At 31.2% G+C, this 22589-nt stretch overlaps 2 protein-coding genes across 14 annotated transcripts in view; both read left to right on the top strand.

Moving 5' to 3' along the window:
* Window positions 1–227: 227 nt before the first annotated feature.
* On the top strand, window positions 228–6159 carry LOC116775794 (proton-coupled amino acid transporter-like protein pathetic). 4 transcript variants are annotated; one of them, XM_032668786.2, is made up of 10 exons: window positions 228–383; window positions 782–897; window positions 1404–1540; window positions 1653–1783; window positions 1846–1970; window positions 3634–3747; window positions 3971–4168; window positions 4240–4345; window positions 4609–4825; window positions 5611–6159. In XM_032668786.2, the coding sequence occupies exons 2-10, from the start codon at window positions 852–854 to the stop codon at window positions 5806–5808; spliced, it is 1272 nt and encodes a 423-aa protein (XP_032524677.1). In that variant the 5' UTR covers window positions 228–383; window positions 782–851; the 3' UTR covers window positions 5809–6159. The 4 variants fall into 4 exon arrangements, with proteins under 4 accessions (XP_032524677.1, XP_032524676.1, XP_032524675.1 ...); XM_032668785.1 differs by lacking the exon at window positions 228–383 and adding an exon at window positions 390–506; XM_032668784.2 differs by lacking the exon at window positions 228–383 and adding an exon at window positions 390–506 and having other exon boundaries at window positions 1396–1540.
* A 4568-nt stretch (window positions 6160–10727) lies between these two features.
* Window positions 10728–22589, top strand: part of LOC116775529 (ryanodine receptor) — an 84306-nt gene continuing 72444 nt past the window's right edge. For all 10 annotated transcript variants that reach the window (XM_061525038.1, XM_061525036.1, XM_061525034.1 and 7 more), the window contains exons 1-2: window positions 10728–10854; window positions 21963–22070. In XM_061525038.1, the coding sequence (XP_061381022.1) occupies window positions 22014–22070 (57 nt within the window). In that variant the 5' untranslated portion in view covers window positions 10728–10854; window positions 21963–22013. The remainder of the gene's footprint in view (window positions 10855–21962; window positions 22071–22589) is intronic.

Below are 22589 nucleotides of genomic sequence, written 5' to 3'. Positions count from 1 at the left end.
ATTGGCAAACGATTATGTAGCCACATACAATAGACACAGGGTACAATATATAATGTTGTACATTATGTTACATTTTTAATTCGTAGAGGTATAATTCCGATCCATTCATATTTTATGATGATTAATTTTTACGCTTCTTAAAATAATACCAATGATATTTATAAAATTATGAAATGTTTGAGGAACTCTCATATTAAATATGTTTAAATAGTTGATATATTTCATGCAATTATTTTATATGAATATATAGCGTTGATAATTTATAAGTTATGAAATTTTATTATTACTATATTTGCAGAACTATTATGATGTTTGATATACTTTTTAGGATGTAGAAAAAAAAATGTGGTGTACCTGGCCGAAAATTATTTTCGCTGATAGAAGTAAGTTTCGATTGAAAAAAGAACGGTATGGTGTCACAGGGTCATAATTTGTGAATTATTTTTATAGGAGTAATGTTTTTGTCTGTTTGCGTGATTTTGAAGTGATATATTTTTATAAAGATGGTATGTTTAAAGAAGTTTATTTATAATTCATCAGCAAATGGTATTTAATATTTTACATAATGGCAGCGACAGATACCAAATCACTTTTTTAAGGAAATTGTTTCTAACATCAGAAAGTATTAAAAAGACAGTAGAAATATTTCCAGTCATCATGAAGTTGATATTAAAAAGTTTTAACTACAATTATTATTAAATTAGATTGTTATTGAGAGAAAATTGACTTACTAATTAAGAGAATAGAACAGAATGTTAATAGTATTATTAATTTTTGCAAGTCCGGTCCCCAACCATCTGGTGCAGGCCGAGGTAATTGGAAGAACCTTGCTCCGAGCCAGGCTGACGAAGATGCCTTTGATTACGTCAAATTTAGAAATACGGCTAAGCCCAGCGGGTATGTTCGCTAAGGTTACATACGATTACAAAACCGTATAAATTACTCAAAGGATTATTAAGGGTAATCAATAATAACATAATCGTTACTTATAAGAACTTAGGTTGTATAGCTCTTTTATTAAAACGCCTTTTTTAATCATATATGCACAGAGATTAACTGATCTTAGCAAATATTTTATTTTATGGTGTATGAGGAAATCGTATCTCATTCATTGAGGTCACGTTTTTTTTGAAACCTAAATACTATCAGCATTATGACAAAAGCTAAAGGATATATACTTTACTTTTTTATAATCATACTGAAAGTGATTTTAAAACTGTTGATAATTTTTCGGTCCCTCGAGTAAAATTTTCATTTAACAAATTGGAAGAAGCAATTCTCTTACTCTTAAAGTAAACAAAACCAAATATTTTTTTTTGCGTTTAACAATTCTAGTCTTTAATCCTTAGGACTTAAATTTCAAGATGGCACATACGAATACTTAATTCTATGTAGGTACATAGGTTCCGTCGCCAACATGGTAAAAGGCGCTTTAGGTGGAGGGATTCTAGGAGGACATGTTGCTTATATGAAAGCTGGAATTGCCGTGGCTTTGCCATTTAACCTTATATTTGGAATCTATATGACCTTCTGTTTGCATGTAAGCATTTATCCCCTACTTCCTATTCCATGTAATTTTAAATAAATGCCGAATGAAAGGACAAATATAAATGATTTAATTGTCAAACATCTGTTAATTAAAATTTGTTTAGATTTTGGTGCTCTCAGCGCAAATTCTCTACAGAAGAACTCGAGTCACATTTATGACCTACCCTGACGTAGGAGAAGCTGCTATGGCGTGTTTCCCAAACCCCAAGGTGGCGAAATATTCAAAAATTTTTAGGTAAGATGCTTTACCTTATAAAAGTGTAAAGTTGAATGGTTTGCGATGGCATAATGTTTCAGGTATACCATAGATATAATCATAGGAATTGATTTATATGGATCCTGTGCTTGCTATCAGATTATTATAGCGAAATCTATAAAACAGCTAGTGGAGAATTTGGATAAGGATGCTCCAGAAGATGCAGGTGATAATATTTGTTATTATTAGATTGACTATGCTGGCTCGATCTGGCCATGTTGATAGCATTTCGAAATAACGTCGTCAAGGAATATTTCTTTTAAATTTGGATTATTAAAATTGGAGTTTTTAAGGAGTGACCGACTCTTCTTCTCTACTACGATATAATATTTCTTATACTTCATAGTAGGCAAGCTCATGATGATGAATCGGACGTTACTCGAGGCTCAGACAGATCTATTGGTTTGAAAAGCTTAGATTATATGATTTATTTTCATTGGTGGGGAGTGCGGTTATCGATTTTGAAATATGTAAAAAATTCTGTTGCATGGAAATACTCGAGCGAGTCACGTATTGATCGAATCAATGACTGACGATTTTTTAATTATTTTTTTTATCTATTTAAATGTTGAACATGAAAAAAAAGTCTTTTTTTCTAAGGGTTGTTAAGTGACCTTAAAAAGAGTTCACATTCGATATTTTGATGATTCATATTTCTCACGAAATCCGCTCCATTATTATAATGTGCAAAAAATATTCTCTATTTTGAAATTATTTTCACCTTTCAATATACATTTGACGCGATGACTCGTAATCTGACAAATATTTTAAGGGATTCTCCTTTTCTGGCAATTCTTTATTTTTAATTTAGTTAATTATAAGATTGAAATAGCCAACCCGTTTTGAGCAAGCGTGGTGATTAATGCTCTAACTTTCTCCATGTGAGAAGAGGCCTTTGCTCAGCAGTGGGCTCCGATAGGCTGATGATGATGATGAATTATTGAACTTCATTGAAAAGCTGAAGAAAGAGCATGTGAAATGCGAGTAATCTGAGTTTTTTTAAGCAGAATACTTGTATATATGTAAACAATTGTAACAAATATGTATATATGTAAAATGGTATATTATTAATGGATTGTATTGTCATCATCTTCATCAGTAGGATCGTATGTTTTCTGGTTCGATTTTATATTTTTAACTTTTCGTCAACAGCTTTGTTTGTTCACTTGTTTTCACCATTCCGTATTTTTTTCTAATAATACAACTATTTTGTTTCTAAATTTTTTTTATTAATTAAAAAAAGGTGGCGTTATATATATTTAATTTTGGTAAACAAGAAAAAGTCCATCCACAGGAGGAGGGTGTTGTACCAAATTAATGTGACATGATCTATGCAAATGAGGAATAGTTGATTTGGTTTCTGCATGGTACAAACTAAATTAAATTATTATAAGTTTTGTTTCCTGACTATTTCAATTCTGTTATATCATTCATTTGTCTCATTTAGCAAATACATTTTTCGAAATCTTGAGGCATATATTGTAGCAGACATTACACATCTAACAAATTGAAAATTTAAGTTTGCAAAGCAAACAATATATGTTTTTTATTATAACGAACAAAACGCTTGTTTTGACAAGAATCGTACGACAGGAAGCCTGTCCACATGTGATGAAGAGGTTCGGATAAAATTCTCAAACATATTAACATAGAGAACATTATTTTTTCAGGCGGTTAATAATCACGACTTTCTACCATTCCAGAATGTTTTTTTTAATAACTAACTAGGTTTTTTTAAAGTCTGATATATATTTTGAATTGATTGTACCAATAAATGATCTATTAATTTGATAAGTCAAAAAAAAACTTATATGATAAATTTTTTTCAGGTCGTGATATCAGGATATACTTAGCAATCATGATGATACCCGTGATACTTGTTTGTTTGATAATACATTTAAAATATTTGGCACCCCTCTCCATAGTCGCAAATCTCATTATTTGTGAGTAAAGTTATAATTAAGGATATGTTTGAATGTATTTTATTTTATTAGGATTATGTATAAAATGTGATATTTATTTCACATATAATTTTGTTTACGAAACGGTAATTAGGAGTTTTATAATTTTTTTTGTAGTAAATAAAAAATTGAAAAACATACAAATATATTTTTTGATTTTCACCAAATTTCACACATGTAATGGTCTTTTTTTGTGTCCCTTTAGGTGTTTGTATTTTTCTGACTGTGTATTACTCAATGATTAATAACCCAACCTTTGGAGGCATGAAGCTATACACAGAGATATATAATTTCTTTGAGTTCACTGGTATGATTGTCTTTAGTATGTCATGTTCTGGTGTTGTAATACCCATAGAAAATAATATGGAGAAGCCGAAAAACTTTCCAAAAGTATTGTTAACTGGTGCGAATGAACAGCTATTTTAATTTTAAATTTATCTTTATTGTGCTTACTTAAATGTTTTATCTTTTAAGGTATGACTATCATCATTGTATTTACGTATTTGGTATCATTTTTTGGATACACTGGCTACTTGGAAAAGTGCGAGTCACCTATCACTGTTAACTTTCCCATGACTTTGTGAGTACTATTTTATTAATTAATATATTTAGTCAATATCAAATGTTAATACCTCAAAAAAAAATTATGTAATAATTTTCAAGAGAACTGAGTGAAAATATTACTTAGGACAATGGGTCTTTGATAATTTAATAGCATAATCCTTCCATTTCATATATCAAGTCAAACAAGTACTATCAGAAGTTACAGATTAGTTGTTTTGTAATACAATAAGTTTATCAACTAATGCAGAAATAGTAACTGATAAATAATGATAATTCTAGATGGGCAAAGTTACTAAAAGGAGGTATCGCCATTATGATATATGTGACCCACGCTCTCAACTTCTGGGTACCCTTCAACCTTTGCTTCTACTATATCAAATTCCTTCACGATCAAAACAAACTCTTTATGTGGGAATTGATATACAGAGCATTTTTCTGCTTCCTTGTTTCCATTGTCGCTATTATATTCCCTAACATTAACGCTCTCATGGGATTCGTAAGTATTGCTCTTTACTTATTCGGTTTTAAAAACAAATCAAATTGAATGTCTGGATGTAGACAAGATATATATTTAAATATGGCTAAATTCTTTGAATTCACCTTGCATTTTTTACAATTATACATTTTGCCCGATGTTTTGGTGACGTTTAGCCTTTTCTATTACCCTGATCATGGAAAGACGAAATAAGAACGTCTGTCAGTTAGTTTTGTTACCTTCCACTAAAGATTTCCTAATTTTAGTGCATGTCTCTATTCAATCACAATGAAGTATATACACTCGTCTTTTTCTCTACCATCTCTTGTCTTTATCTCTTCCTAAGATCCCCCCATTAAATATATAACATCCCAGTTCTGGGAGCATTTCATCAAAGCTCAAAACATTAACCTCTTCAGTGCGCATTCAGAGCAGTATACGCGAAAAATATGACATTGAAAGCCTTTCAAAAAAAAAACTGGTATACATTATCATATAATCCTATATTGGCTTTTCAAAAAAACGTCGGGTAAAATGTAAAAATCAATATATAATAATGTGGGTTTTTGCTATGGTGGATATTTCTTCTCGACATTAATTTTGATTCTCATAGCGTGGTAAGAGGTGTGATGTATGACAGTATTGTATTTAAATGAAACTAATATTTTTGGATTACCGAAACCTAACCGAAACATCGGGAGTATGTAGTAAAATAACGCGTAGCATTGCGAAAATATTAGTTTCATTGAAAAATACTCGCGAAAGTCTTAGATCTCGGTATTGTATTTAAACATGATGGTTTTCAGTTGGGTGCCTTTTGTTTATCGAACATGGCTTTTATTTGGCCAAATCTTATCTACCTCATGGTCATATGGCAGAGACCTGGTCTTGGTAAGTTCCGGTGGCGTCTATGGCGCGCCGTCATTCTCATGGGTGTGGGAGTTTTCATATTAATTTGCGGTACCATCGTCAATTTCACGGAACTGATGTCGGTATTCAAATAGTAATTGTGACTCTGACAAGTCACAGCGAGCGTGAAGCAACAAGTGCTAATACTTTTTTACAGGTCTTTATACACTGTAGCGAAAATTATTTTCTATCATTATATTAAATCAAAATGTTCGTGTCTAGGCTACATACATGTATGTGTGATATTCAAAATTATCATGTTGGATTTTATTTTGCTTTAATAGTTGGATAGATATATATATTTTCTTTATAGATTTTTGAAACATTTTTTTTTAACCTCTCAAATTTGGAACTTGATAAAAATTGAGTTGGTAGTATTGTGTGATCGTATACTTTTTAACGTTTTGTTAATATAATAATTGTTGGAAATAAACGCTTTTTTTTAATGTTCTTAATTTTTAATTAGTATCCAAGTACAGTTTCATTAGAGTTATCAACTTGTAAAGAACAGAATACATAATTCTCATTTATAATTTTTACGCTTCAAGTTATTTCAAGAAGTTTTTAACGACTGCTACTAATACCTCCACCAAATTTCGACATTTTAATTTGTTAGATTCAAAGTTAGATAAGAAGAAAACACTAAAAATCGTCGAGGAAATGTCCTACTAAATAACACTGTACCTAGTTTATTTTACATAACAAAGAGTGAAATTTTCAGACTAGCAATTGTTGTGATATTCACAAGAATTTTTCATAGCTTAAATGACCTCATTGTGAGAGACATTCTACTGAATGATAAAGAATTACCAAAAGTCTACATAAAATCGTGTCAAAAATCCATAGAAGGCAATTGGAGAAGATAGGATATAACCTGTTCATCTATATCAACTTCTTTATCTTAAAATGTTAGCTCAATAGCAATTCATGAACAACAAAAAGTAAACCGGTTAATCCGGTCAAAATATACGCGCTGCATAAGCAGTGTATATATATTTTAATACAACCCAGCCGGGGAGGGCTGCATGGTTCTGTGCGATTTCTAGTTATAAAACGCCTAGTCGCCTACTCACTAAAAAAACAGTTTAATTCTTCCTCGGGCCCCGGAGCGGGTCGGCAGAGACCCCGTGCCTGTCGCCCTAGTCCTCCTTAAGGAGGAAGGTGACGGTCGTGAGCGAGGTGCCTACGCCCGACTTTCCTGCGGGGTTGTTGGCTCAACTTTGGGTGGACTTTCCTTAGCCCTTCCGTTGCCTCCTTTTCTGCCATGGCAATGTGATAAAAGGAGAGGACCGCCTGTTATGACCTACAATTATCGACCATATATTTAACGATGGCCGGTAGTGATAGATTGGCTACAAGTTTAGCAACAAGGCTTTCTCGTGCATGGGCCAGGGCTGGACTCTCCTGGAAAGTGTGATGCATGGCACACGCTCACGCACACGCACACACAGTGTTGCGTAGTGTGCTGTGCATGGGTGTGCCCGTGGCACACTAGTTAGCTCCCTCCGAGCCATCCACTAAAGGTATATCCCAAACATCTTTCCCCGGAGAGGTTCGGCTCAGCCGGAAGGTACACGTCGCGTTGTCACGATTAAGCCACTCAAGCAGAATCGGACGAATCGCCTCAACTATACTGCCTACTGTCGGCCGAGCTTTTAAACTATATTTTAGGTTACCCTGGTTGAAGAGTTTATCATATAAGCACATGTATAGAAACTTCCCTTAAAGGCGACTTGTTCTAAAACAATTTGTCAATATAAAAATTTACTACATTAGGCTTTGTGAAAGTGAAGCGAAAAGATTAACATTTAATACATAGTACAATTTGTTTTTAAATTCGTATAAAATAAAAAGAAGTATTTTAAATACCTTTCATTTTTTGTGACAGAATAATAAAAATTTATTTGTGATATCAGTAAGTAGTTATAAAATATGTATTTTGAACTCCTAGCTTCGCAAAGTTCCTAAAGGTAGGCAACGTTTTAACATTGCTACTACTAATACTAATTTAATACTAATTTAATACTTTCATAATCAAAAAAGCTGATATTGATATAAAGAACTACTTTTGTTATCTTTACTCGTTTTTCTGCTATTAGCTTTCTTAAAAATGCTCTCCTGAGATTCACAAGCGTACATTTCTGTTATTAAAGTACAAATAAGTTAAAGCATTGAAATAGAAAACTTAGATTATTAAATTTTATGTCTAAGTTATGGTAAAAATATAGCTAGTGTTTTAAAAGAAAAAAAATTAATAAACGCGTTTATTCCATTCGAAAAAATTTTATTCCATTCGAAAAAATTTTCTAAATACATAGATTTAAAGAGACTTTATGTTACAAATTGTGGCTGGGACTTTTCTAGACTTTGATACGTCTAACACCAATATTTGAAACTAAATTTTATGAAATGCACCCGTAAAGCAAAAGATAGTGCATTGGAAAATGAAACAAATATTTTTCGGATAAACTACCCGGATTTTTATTATTTTAAAAAACTACATAATGCCGACGTTTCGGTTACTTTTCAGCAACCGTGATCACGGGCAGACGAGATGTGAATGTCTGTCAGTTGGTCCTTGTTATTTATCACCTACCGCCATCGATTTCTTAATTTTCTGGCGTACCACTCTGGATGCCGGCAGAATGCGCTTACGGTATCTTGAGGTCCTGCGGTGTGGTTACAGACATGGGATTTTATATTTTTAAGAACGCGGTCCCAGGTGCTTGATAGATTCCAGCCATCTTCTCTATTGAAATTGGGATGATTTTTAATTTCAATAGCCTCGCGAACTAACCTCGGTATATACTTGTCTTTCTGAGCGAGTATTTGTGGTTCATCAAACCGAATGTAGTGGCCTGGTTTGTCCATTGTGTGTTCACACACTGCTGACTTCGACGCGCGCCTATTTTTGATATCTGAGATGTGTTCTTTAACCCTTGCACCGATGCTCCTCTTCGTCTGTCCAATGTATAACAAGCCACAGTCACAATCGAGTTTGTATACACCCGCTTGTTGCAAAGGAATGTTACTCTTGATTGGTCTCAAGAATTGACTCACTTTCTTATGTGGTTTGTAAACAGTTTTGATGGAAACCTTCTTCAAAATGTGGCCTATTCTGTCAGTAACTCCCTTCACATATGGTAGTATTGCAGGTTGTCGTTCAACTGTGAGTGGCTTCAAGTGGTTCTTGCGATGCTGGCGAGGCACGATTATCGATTTGTAACAATTTTGTGACTCACTAAAATTTTAAGCGTGTTTCAAAGACGTCATTTTCGCAAAAGCTCAATAATATGAACCATATAGGTAAGTTACATAAGTACGTATCATTAGTGTTATTCTCATCAGTCGAAGTTAATCTTTGAGACAAATAACTACTGTGTAGGCTTGCTGTAAGTGATAATCTTACATGTAATTCACAATTATAAATAAATTTATATTATTGATGCCTTCCTGTAGATGATTTTTTTGTCGGAAATAATGAAAATTAGTTCTAAGTGACTAAAAATTTAATATAAATAGTGAATAAGAAAACTAATTGCATACTTTGGTAGTTTTTTTAAATAAGATTCAAAATTGCACACATATCGTTAGTAAAAATACATATTTTATGAATATAAATAATATATCATGTGTCAAAATTTTATTATAATAATATAAGTTATAACAATTTTTTATTTATTCATCTTATATCACACACTTCACAAAACCAGTTACTTCTTAGTGAGACAGGATGCCAAGGTTATAGTAAGTCTACCTCGTATGTACTCAGTTTCATTCGTCCAGGGTCTTAATTAACAGCAATGGATATTGTTCATCCAGATCACAATTTGAGCTGACCCACCGAGTTATAACGTAATTTTTTTACAAAAATTACTTTCAAAATTTATATTAATATTACACGAGTCGAACAATTCTTTGGTTTTTCCATTTTTCACGACTATAGCTGCATAGTATCAGCTTCGACATGTTATGCTTCTGTTAAGAAAGAATGGTTCCAAAAATTCAATTTCTTATTTTTACTTGTGTAAAAGTTGTCTTTTGTTGAGAAGATTACGCACCTATGAACTTTAGTTGTTAAAATGAAAATTATCTCGTATATGTTTAATTTGTCATTGCATTTATTATGTAGATACATATATTTAATTCTTCTTCAATTAACCTATGATATTCAAATAGTGAGAAAAAAAACCTTTTAAATTTGTAATGGACAGTGCTGTTTAAATCGTTGGCAATGGGTATGATTAGTCAAAGGTAGAAAATCTAAAATGAGTAAGTCAAAAGCAATTATATTAGATGCATTTAATGTGCACCCAAAAATAAAAATTCATTACGCAATCAATCATCACCAAAAGCTCAAGAGATTTTGCTATCGAAGCTGTTCGGGACTTTGTCTTAATCGAAAATCTTAAAAGGTATTTGAATTTTAATTCCCTGAATTCAAAGATCCACACTCAATGTTTTCAGGGGCTTTTGGTTATTTATTTCATCGTGAAACAGCGTTTACGACAAATTTATCTTGAGCTACCGCACACTCAACGCTTGTCTAATTTTATAATAATAGATGTTAAGACTGTATCCACAATCCAAGATTTATCAAAGATTTGGTGAATAAAGAATCAATAGCAGTCTTAATTTTTTTTTAAAAACGTTATATACTTTTTTCATACTTTTTATGTTGATTGTGTCTCAATAAAAAATAATTGATCTCAAAATATAGACAATGACTTACCTTTCTAAATCAATTATTTCGACACAACGATAATTAAGGAACTATATCTGAATTTTTTTTTTAACATAATATGTTTTAAAAAAAAGTATCATTCTCACAAAAAAATCTTATCATACTAAAAAAATTAAACATATTATACATTATACATACATTAAGAGTAATTAGGGTTTCGTTCAGTGTAAATCTACCTTAAGTATTTATACATAGGTCACAACAAACTGGCCGTCTGTCTCACCCGGCTAAATTATAAATAGTTTTTAACGCATGCGTTGATCCAAATAGCGACCGGCGCCCGCGCAGGCCGGACTCTATAATACGAAAGTCGACTGGAAAGGTAACGAATTGTGATTAAGTGGGTGAAAATGTGTGAACAGTGCACAAAGAGATAATGGATTATTGATTTTTATTGGTAAGGTTTATTATTTATTGTTATTGAATAACAAATTTTATTTATTCATTTATTTTATTGCTTTAAATGAAACTAATATTTTTCGGATATACTACGCGTGCTTTATTTTTGTAAAAAACTACATAGTCCTGACGTTTTGGTTACTTTTCTGCAACCGTGGTCATGATCACGAATCCCGATGAATAAAACTCGCGAAAATCTTAGATCTCATTATTTTATTGATTTTTATTAAAATAGTACGTACCAGGTTATTTTATTTTATCATATTTACGTCTTGATGTATATTTGTAATCCGTTTTGTAACACTTCACTCACGAGGAAATCGTGAGAGTCTGAGATAGAAATTAACGCGAAAAGCTAAAGAAAAAACCATAAACCATTGCCTTCTAGGTTATTATGTTCCACAAACCAGAGATAATAAGACAAAAAATACGTTAACTATAATTCTTTCATACTAACACAGCGTAATGATTTCACTATCAACAAAAGTAAATACTTTTGCATAAGAATGATAACAGAAAATACAAATATATCAATATTTTTTTTATTAAAATGTAAAATTAAATTAGAATCTTTAAAAATTGTTTCACCAAAATGTGTTTCGAGATTGAAACCTACTAATATTATAAATGAGAAAGTTTGTCAGGATACATTGATGGATGTACGGATGTTTGTCGATTTTTTTCACAAAAATACATAATGTGTTGAATTTGTGTCTCGGGCTCGCGCTGTCAGATGATTCGTCTTTATTCAGTGATCGTAATACTTTTGGCATGTATCTAAAAAGGCCGTCGGAGCTTTATAAACACCTAAGAGTTTTCAAGAGACATTTCCTGGGGAAATCCCATGATGACGTCGTTACAACGTCCTCAAAGACAATGATGGCCCAGAGTTGGAAGTCAAGAGTTCAATTGTATAAAAAGCATGTGATAAGAGCACAAAGTTACAGAGTAACAGAGTAATCCTACCTTGTAACTAAGGATCAAGTAAGAAGACCAAAGATATGGATATATATTAAAATATTTTATTAGGTAAGACGAGAATGCGAAATATAAGATCCATGCTATGAGTTTAAAAATGCAAAATGAGTGGTTAAACATAGGGTTTTTTGTAACCCATTAGTACTAAAATAGCTCACCTTAATTCATGATTGGCAGTCAGCACTCCTAAAATTTTGTCTAATGCATTGCAAATGACTATCCCAGCTCGGTGTAATTTAGTAAGATGGAGTAAAGGTACCGATAAAACTTGCTAAACCTGCAGGGAGGCAGTGGGAACTCCTAAGTATTTGCTGGTGGAATGTAGGTTACTTCTGGATAGTGATCAATACTCACAATAGGTTTTTTAAAAACCATACGTGGAGCTATTAGTCTTTTAGTAACCAGAGCGCGAAAATAAACAACTATAAACGCGCAATCAAGGCATTAGAGCAGTCAAGCAGTCAGTTAGGCAACTATCACTAAAGCAGTCCGGAATGGACTATAATTGTGGACACCTATGAGAAACAATAAAAAATCCCAGGGGATATTTGTGCGTCGGAATTCAGACCAGATATATTTTTATATTCGCAAATTAAAGCGCGTTGAACTAATAGAGCTCACGATTCCTTAAGAAACCAACATCTCCAAAGACCATGCCATCAAGGCCAACAAGTATTACGAGCTCACTAACGAACTCACAGACAACAGTTTTTCGTAAATTTGTACGCGGTAGAAGTGGAAGCGAGAGGTTTAACAGTTGCAGGCATTGATTGTTGCGGAGGTACCTAAACATGTGATTTTTGAAAGACCCCATATTGTAGCTCTCTGGGAAAACCTCGGGTGGGAGATCGTTCCACATCCTGCACGTGCGTGGAAAAATGACAGCGACGCTAGTGCAGTCATTCAACTGAGTGCATCTATGTGATGTGGATGAAATCCAACACGGCGAGTAATGCGATGTAGGTAATATGGTGTTGATGACACTATATCAAATGATTCCTCGGAACATTTTCCGTTGTACAGACAAGAGAAAACATAGAGGGCGCTCACATCCCTTCGGAGGCTTAAGGGTTCTAGATCGTCTGTGACCATGGGGTCGTTGTGTGGACTCAAGTGGAAGAAGTTGGTACTGTGGGGCGTCGGATCAGAGGAATAGAATTATAAATGTATAAAATTGTGAAAGCAAAAAGTATTATTATCGCCAACACAAACGTAAAAAATAAATAATTAACAGGTCTTAAAATGAGCTATATCTGTCATCGTTTTACGAAAAAGTTTATCTTTGTGTGTCCTACGAGGAAAGTGCCAAAAAATTCGGATCAATTTTTTTATAAGCAGCTTTAGAATATAAAAATAAACTAATTAGCTATCGTCTCATAAACCTATAAAATTGAGAAACACAGCTATTTTAAATCTATTTTTTTTTTTTTTTATTAATAACAGGTTATTGAGAAAGCGAGACAAATCGGACTTAAAATATTGTTACACATAATTTTTTTTTTCTTTCACCTGCAATACACAATCCATCATTCTGTACGTCCATAGAAATACGAAATTATTTTTACGCAGTCGATCTTTCACAGAGATGTCCATAAAATAGTCTGTGCTAACATAGGTACGTCCTCTAATAATTTATTTATTTTTACTTACACCAACTTTGATTGATGACTAATATTTGTATTCAACATTATATCACAATTTTATTTTAAGTCTACTTCTTTCTCGTGTCTTATGTTCTTTCAATTCTGTAATATATACATACATATGTATATTATAGTCGTATAAGTTGTACGTTTTTCGATGTTTCATCTGCTGTAACTAGATTAAAATATATAAAACCGATATTTTATAATACTTATGTTTATATTTCTGAAAATTTTGTATATTTTTTGTGACTAAAGATTACATATTTTTAAATTTATTTTAAAACACTTTATTTTCTTATCGCACGCGTTTTATGAATTAATAAGGCTTAAACTCACAGTGCTGGATTAATAAAACAAATCCATACTTAAGATATCGATACTTAACGTTGCACGGCAACTTTAAATACAATAGTATAAATATATTTTTCCTGTCTTTATATTATATGATGTCGTTTATTAAACATTTGCTTACGCAGTGTTGCCAACTCCAAACCGATGGTATTTGAATCCTCACGGTGGTTCAATGTCATATAATAGAGGTCTTTTAAATGAAACTAATATTTTTCGGATATAATACGCGTGCTTTATTTCTTGTATAAAAAATATGTTTGCCCGTGATCACGGTCGTTGAAAAGTGACCGAAACCTCGCCTCGGGAGTATGTAGTTTTTTACGAAAATAAAGCACCCTTAGCATCTTATGCGAAAAATATTAGTTTCATTTATTTAAATGTAACTAGTATTATTCGGATATACTACGCGGATTTTATTATTTAAAAACTACATAATCCCGACGTTTCGGTTACTTTGCAGTTTCATTTAAATGAATAAAACTCGCGAAAGTCATAGATATCATTAATATAGTTCTTTTTCGTGAATAAAATAAGAATATACGAAAATTTATGCGACTTTAATACTATTGGATAAAACAACAACAACAACCTACAATATTATTGGTAGTGAAATGATAAAGAACAATTATTAGACATATTAAACCGTTGATATTTAAATTAATCTTATATCTTTGATATCATAAGTACATAATTAAATATTTAATTTGAAAAATTGTAAAAACTTACGATAACAATGTTACCGATAAATAACCCAAGTACATTTGTCCATTGATTTCAGGATGTCTAACGTTTGCGTAATGATATTTGGCTGGCATCCAAATTTCTGATTGAACTGTTACAATATGCATGAAGTCAAAGAAACAAGATTTAACCAATATTTTAATAACACAGAAATATGTCTATCGATTAGAAAATTAATTTAGAATACGGTTTTGTTTCAAATTTATTTAACTCTCTTGCTTTCTTAAATACACAATAATGCAAGTAAAACACAATGCAGACATTAATCTCACCCCAAACTATTTCATTATATGAAATCTATGTAAAATTTACTAAAACAAAGTCCCTTCCTCTCCCACTGTTCACGATTACATTACATTTTCTGTAACTCAAATTTTTATTTCAGTTATTTCTTTATATATTTTAATAACATAAGAAAAAAAATGTTGCACATATAACAAATCAATTTCAATTATTCTCCTATATTACGGACTGAGTTTTCCAATCATTTTCAGAAAAAAAATTACTTTCTTATTGATAAAAAACCCTTAAACCTTAAACATTATTGATAAAAGCTTAAATATAGCTACTAAAACCATAAATAATTTGTTTATAAATAAAAATGGTATTTCTATAGTCAATAATCATTATGAATAGAGTAATTTTTACTCTATAAATCTTTACAAAACAAAAATTATCAAGAGAGATATGCACATTGTGTATCATAGTTACGTATTGTGTTAGTGAACCGACAAAGCAGACTTGTATCCATAATATATACATATGTTTATAATGTTATAAATCTCAATAAAAACGCATATATAACACATTTCCATTAAAAAACAATATTCTAATACAATCCACGTGTTAATCTCACATTTAAGTTATATTACTTTAGTTGTATATAATAACGTTTACTTGTCTAACAATAGTGAACATTTATAGTACAGTGTAACGATTTTAGTCACCATTTGGTTTTCCTAACCGTCTATGGTTTTCCCAGTAATTATCAGATATCAGAAAGTAAAACTAGACTCATTTTAACAAAATCAACGTTCATCTAAAGACTGTTATCATTTTTTAAGTACAGTTTATGGTTGTATAATGAGAGCTTTGTAGTTTCAAACGAGTAATGAGTACAGTCGGTTTGAAGGCGCCACAACACCGAACATTCCCGATCGTTTTATTTATAGGGCTGCAGAATTTCTGTTTCAGTATTTCTGCGGCAGTCACACGCTGCGGACGTCTAGCGTATACTGTAATTAATTTATGTTTATTTATGAATTATGTATAATACAAACAATGCGTGTTTAACATAATTTTGTGTTGTGATATTGTGTGATTTATTGAGGATTTAATCAAGGTTTGTACTACAGCGAGTTTACATAAAATCTGCGTCAAGTTAATTTCATATTTGTTATGTTGTTATAGAGTAAAATTTTGTTTGCAAATTCATGCTTAGATAGGACATTGACTAGCATATCGTTACTAAGCCCCAAGCTTTCACTGCATAAAGATTTTTAAATGTAGGTCACTGGACACGGCTTAACAACATTTGAATGAAATTCTGTAAAAAATCAGAACGTTACTGTTAGCCAACATGTTAAAATTACTGTATTTACTTATGTAATATAAAACGATGTAGATATTTAATTATTTATATATATATTTTCAATTTATTTTATAATTAACAATACGTGTGGAAATCTATTAACCGAATGTTAGTTTACCATTAAAAATCATAGCCTTTTTTGGCAGTACTTGTATTTAGTTTATTATTATTCCCTGTATATTTTTTTTTTTTATTTTTATCTTCGTCTTACAATTCATTACTATTTAATGAATTAAAATTAAAATCCTCCCTTAACAAAGCTTGTATTTATATTTAATTGTATATAATTTAAGATTTTTTTTGTCTATAGTGATATTCTTGTTGTATGTTAAGATAAGTAGAAATGTAATCATTGTTTACGTTTTTAAGTATTTGTTAATATTAGGTAATAAATAAGAAGCACCCACTGAAAACATAACAAAACGTTTATTTTCCTACAAGCTCGTCTATCGCTGGTAAAATGTATAAAGCTGTTTGGAGTTGAAACAAAAGAAAAACAGATGCACAAAAATTTCATAAATCGCTATGTTATAAAACAACTTATGTATGACATGTGCAATAATCATTAAGATAATTTTCACATACATAAATCTATTTTGTAAAATACATAGATTATATAATTTAATGTACATTAAAAATTCGCGGTGGCGTGGAGGTTCAAGGACCGCTTCACATACGTGAGGGCGCGGGTTCGACACCTGGCAAGTACCAATGTGATTTTTCCCAGTCATATGCACTTTCTAAAAGTATTTAGATACCACCGACAGACGGTGAAGGAAAACATCGTGAGGAAACCTGGACTTATAATTTCAAATTATAAAATTGAAATCGCCAACCCGTCTTGAGCAAGCGTGGTGATTAATTCTCAAACCTTCTCCATGTGAGAAGAGGCCTTTGCTCAGTAGTAGGCTCCTATAGGCTGATGATGATGATGAATGTACATTATTGCGTAATTCAAACAAACAAAATATTTCAAATAATCAATAATTTTGAGTGAATTAATATTTATAGAGAAGCAACCAGAGGTTCTAGGAAAACTACGAAACTTACTTATATGTGTATTATAATAAAATTTACATATTAAAACTTATAACCTACACCTAAGACTTCATGATTGCCCCGATGTTAGGATAGCAATGCCATTCCATAGCTTGTGTGGTATCAGGAATCTTCTGGTTCACACGACTTGGTGTTCGTTTAGGAGTCAGCAATGGCAATCGTAATATGATATTTTATCCATACAAGACGTTGCCACGGCGATGTTCATCTATTTTTTAATATGTTGCGCGTACGTAACAAGTGTTGGGTATTTGAAAAACAAACAAACCGGTACAATAAAGAAGCAATGCGTGTTTATCTTAAATATATTCTTTTGTTAATGACTCCTTTAAAAACTCTTGTAACTTATTTCATTTAGGATTTTATTCTTAAAAATGCAATTCTATTTGATTCAGCTTTAGCTACTAATGAGATTAATAATTTCCTCTTGATTTTTTCTTCAAGGGTATTACAGGAAATTCCGGGATAAATAATTATATTCTGTGCATAACTTTGATGTCTAAGCTACATTACAGTAAAGTTTCATCAAAACTAGTTTAGTATTTTTTGCGTGAAAAATCAACCAACATCCATACATTTATACATACAGCCTTTAAACCTCACAAATTTTACTCGTCGTTATTCAAAATATAAACTCACTCCAACTTAAAAAGATGTCAAACGTTAAAGAATTTCAACAACAATATTTTGTTTATGTCTGTTTTAAACTGAATAAATTTTAATCCGATATTATAAATTATTCTAAAAACTTTAGTCTTCTGTCTCTTAGAGTTATAATTTAATAGGATTTTAGAAATATTTTTTATTTAGAAATATTTTATATTTAATTATAGATAGCTGAAACGAAATTAGTATTACAGTTAAAAATGGAAATGCTACAAGTAACATACAGCATAACATACGCCGTTCTGTCATCAACACCAACATTTTCTTGTCATGAGTATTGAGAACAGACGAAACGTATTAAATAACTTGTCTTTATATTTTTACACAATATGAAACGAGCGAACGAATATTTTGCTATCCAACAAAAACATTCGTAATGAAAGAAAATTTGGTTCTGTATTCATTTTTATATAACATTGTTTAAATTATGGACATTATTTAAATAACAGTCAAAAATTTTTGAAATTGATACATTTCATTATTATCCTAAACACAAATAAACATAAGCTAATTTTATATGAAACAGAATTCAACAACTCAACAATATTCATAAAACAAGTTCCCTTTAACTTAAATAAAATTCAACAGCTGTTTCCATCTATTTGTCATGATCCCCGCTTACTATTCATGGAAGCTAGAATGGGCTATTAAGTCGGTTTCGTTTTACTTTTCTTGTTAGCAAACATTTCATCTTTCAGACAAAGAAAACACTAAAATGAAAAATATTATTTCGTTACTAAAAGCATTTAAAATCATAATATTTTTAACGATTTTACACTTTTACTAAATTAAAAATTATAATAATCTTGAAATTTACCCCTCGATACATGGTTCACATCTACCTACATTTTTATTTCTTCTTCTTTTTCGTTAGTGGCGTTTCCTTATAAATTTCGCCAATGTCATGTGCCGATATTATACTGAACTATGAAAAGAGGGATTTGTGAATGAACAAGGTTGCAACTAGACAATAAGAACTTTAATACTGTTGAGATCGTTCATGTGAGGTAAAATGTTGATGTATCTAAAACAAACAAGAAAAGACCCACACTGTATACACAAATGGTTAGTTGATTCATATTTTTATTTCTATGATAAATGCATTTTAGTTGTAAAACATGAAATGGTGCTTGGTGGTTACACGAAAAAGTTTAAGTATATAATTATGGCAATATTTATATTTTACTCGTTTAAGCGTATTCACTTAGCCATACATTTTAAAAAGCCTTTTTTTGTATATAGTGCCTCTTTCTTTACTGTAAAATGTTCATGAACAATTTATTTGCTTCAACCATATTAAATAATAATAATTTGATTATAATTTGTTGCACTTCGATCTAACGTTCAACAAAAAGAAAGTGACTAATTAAAGGGCTGCCCTGTGGAAAAAGTCTTATAAATTCTGATACAAAACAGCTAACTGGGTATCAGATTATCAGTTAAAAAAATATTTATAAGATTGAAAAAATTTTCTGATACAGATTTCTATAAGAATCTATCAGTTATGAGAATTTATGAGACCGTTTCCACAGGGTGATTCAGAAAAAAACAAAAATTTGCCATATATGTATGACATTTTGTATTTTTGCCAGGAGTGCATTTAATGCACACCTAGTTCCATATAGCATAAGTACTAATAGACTAGTAGTAGTAACTAAGTGCTAGTTAATTATTAATGTAAGTAAATTAACAAATAGCATCAGGGAATTCATCTTAGATTTACCTTATTCGTGATGAATGGTCCTGTAACACGATCATGTTTAATTCACCATCCCCTAAGATCATAAATCACCCTCTCGGCTACGCGAAGGGTGTGAAATGTGGTTCAATAACTAACAACTTACCAAGTTATTCCATATAAATAAATTTTGTAGTGTAAATCTGTATATTTATCTTATAAGAGCCCACGTCAATATTGATTTCGGATATCAATCGCTTCAATTACTATTAAAACAAAAACATATTTTATTTTAAATTCAAACAATATTCGCTATTTAGTTTATAAAAAGTAAAGATTATATTGTAATACTATATTTTGGAATATTTTTTTATTCTCATCAGACACAGTCCAGCCGCCAAGTAACACTTGTTTAAAAAAATCGAACGAAGTATTAGGGCTCAAAGTGTGATAAGGCACGTCGTCGTTGTGTTAGGAATTCAGTTATGGAAGATAGCGAGATCCGAAGACGGGTTCCCCATTTGCCAAGTTGGTTTCATAATGCCGGTTTGTGACTGGGTGAGATGAGTCGGTGGTGATCTCTAGGGTAGGGAATGGGTTCGGAATTCTCCACATCAGTTCACATTGACCCACCAATGAAAAGGCAAGTCAAGTTATTTTTTTGGGATCCAACTTCTAGGCATCGTTAAACTCCCATCCTTCACATTAATATTTTTACCCCCAATATTAAAAGTCACAATAAAAAAGGGAGTTTTACAGCCAAAGACATGTTTAAAACATAAAAGAACATATGCACACGAGCTGTTTCCTGGTTTAACACGGTTGTACTTCCTTTTTTTGATGACTTATCAACGTGGTATCCATACCTAAAAAAGATAGCCCTGTAGACCCTGCTAATTATCGTCTTCTGGTACACGCCGCACTCTTGTGTGTCTAGCAGTTTCACTGACGGCTTGAAAATTTTCGGCAGTCTAGCATGATGGTCTTTTTAGTAAGGTTTGGCCTATCAAATGACTTTATTTGCCTATTTTTCTGGTTATCTAAAGGACTGTATTCTACGAGCAGGCTTTAACGGCTGCTCGCCTCAGCCATGTTCGTTCATAGCAGGGGTTTCCCATGGGTATGTTTTCTCCGTGTTACTATTTAACATGGGCAGTCAACAGGTTATGAAATAGCTTGTTGACAGCTAAAAATGTTTAATGTATGTCACAAGTGGTACAAACCCTTGGACATTAACAATAAGTTTCAGAAGGAACACAAATCATCATTTAAATCGATTCTTCTAACCAATTTGGACGATATTTTGATCAACGTGTTTTTGCAATTTAAAATGTATTATTTTAATATTTTGTGTATTGTTAAATTGACCGCAATCAAGTCAAATGCAGATTCAGGTAGTCTAAAGCAGAGGCGTAAAGTAACAAGCCAATAAGCATTTTCTAGAATATACTTTGCCAAAGAGCGCCATTCGATTTTTCCTTCTAGTTGAAGCTATGTGTATGTACGCTTCATTTTCCCCTGAGCTTACAACAAAGAATGGAATAGTTTTTAATCATTTCTGTTTTCACTCATTTAGAGTTTTATTGTCTTCAATTAAGACTAAGTAGACTTCTTATAGTGATAGTTATATCGCAGAGCTTTTATGATAAGTTTAACTATATCTACACTTCTTTTCGAGATTTTAAATAATATTTATCAAAAAATTAAGAACACCCAAAAACCGATAGTAATAGAATAATATATTTATATGTATGTATATATATATATACAGTCAATAATATCGTCTCATCATCAAAAATATGATATGTACCTCTTATATGAAAATTGATTAAAATTTGTTCGAAAGTTCTCGAGTTTTTTTGATTTATAAAATCAAACAAAATATTCAAGCCTTTTATTATGTTACTGTAAATATATTTTTATACAAATCATTTATGACCATCTTAATTAAATATTTTATAAGAATTCTGTGCAAGGTCAAAATGCCTTTAATCACGAATAAAGGCTTTTATAACAGATTGTTTCATATATAATATTTATCCACTGCAAACCAATTTGTACTGTATGTCCATCACATAGAACATATTTTAATTTCATAGACACAACTAGTTTCATATACTAGGGCAAATAAAATCTCTTCTTTTGTCTAAGTTAAGGTCAAGTTGCATTTTTTTCCTCTAACATTTTCAAACGACATTGTTATTAAAATATAAGGCATTTTTCTCAGGCCGTTAATAAGATTATTTTAAACAATAATACTGAATACTAAGTGTAAAATAACCTTTCAAAAGTTAATTTTTTACCTATATTTTCTTAAGTACGACAAAACGCTTTATTTATTTTGAATGTATTAAAGTATGTATTCTGCCTCTAATAATGTTTTTTATTTGCTACAGATATGAGTTTTAAGAAGAATCTCTGTTAGTGTATTTGTTTGAAAAACAAAGATGGCGGAAGCGGAAGGTGGAGCGAGTGAACAGGATGACGTTTCGTTCTTACGCACGGTAAGTTAAATTTAAACTATAAATCAATTACATATGATAGAAATGAGTAAAAGAAAACAATTGAAATATTTGCGATAGCTCTAACGAGTATATTTTAGATAATCACTTTAACGTTACGTAATTCTCTTCAGTCGTAAACTACCAGCCATTTAGAATAATTCGATGAGATAGAAAAAAAATCTATCTTTTAGAATTTTAAGACAAATAAATAGAAATAGAAATAAAGAAATGAAAAAATCTAAAAATCATAGAAATCTAAAAATCTGTTTACTTACTATGCATTAATCGGTCTTTACAAAAATTCATCTAAATATGAATTAAAACAATGCTAAATTAGATAAAGGAGAATAAATTTAAAACTGCAATTTAAATACATTAATTTGATTTTGTCTCGTTATTTACCAAATTATAATTTTAACACGTTTAACTTTTACCCTAAAGAAAATTCCAAAATTATTTAAACGAAAATTGCCAATATTTTTCCATTATGACCTACTTACCTTGACCCAGTAACTGTAC

This window comes from Danaus plexippus, chromosome 27, assembly GCF_018135715.1.
Source record: "Danaus plexippus chromosome 27, MEX_DaPlex, whole genome shotgun sequence".
Taxonomy (NCBI): Eukaryota; Metazoa; Arthropoda; class Insecta; order Lepidoptera; family Nymphalidae; genus Danaus; species Danaus plexippus.
Note: the sequence above shows the minus strand (reverse complement) of the source record. Positions and strands in the feature narration are given on the sequence as shown.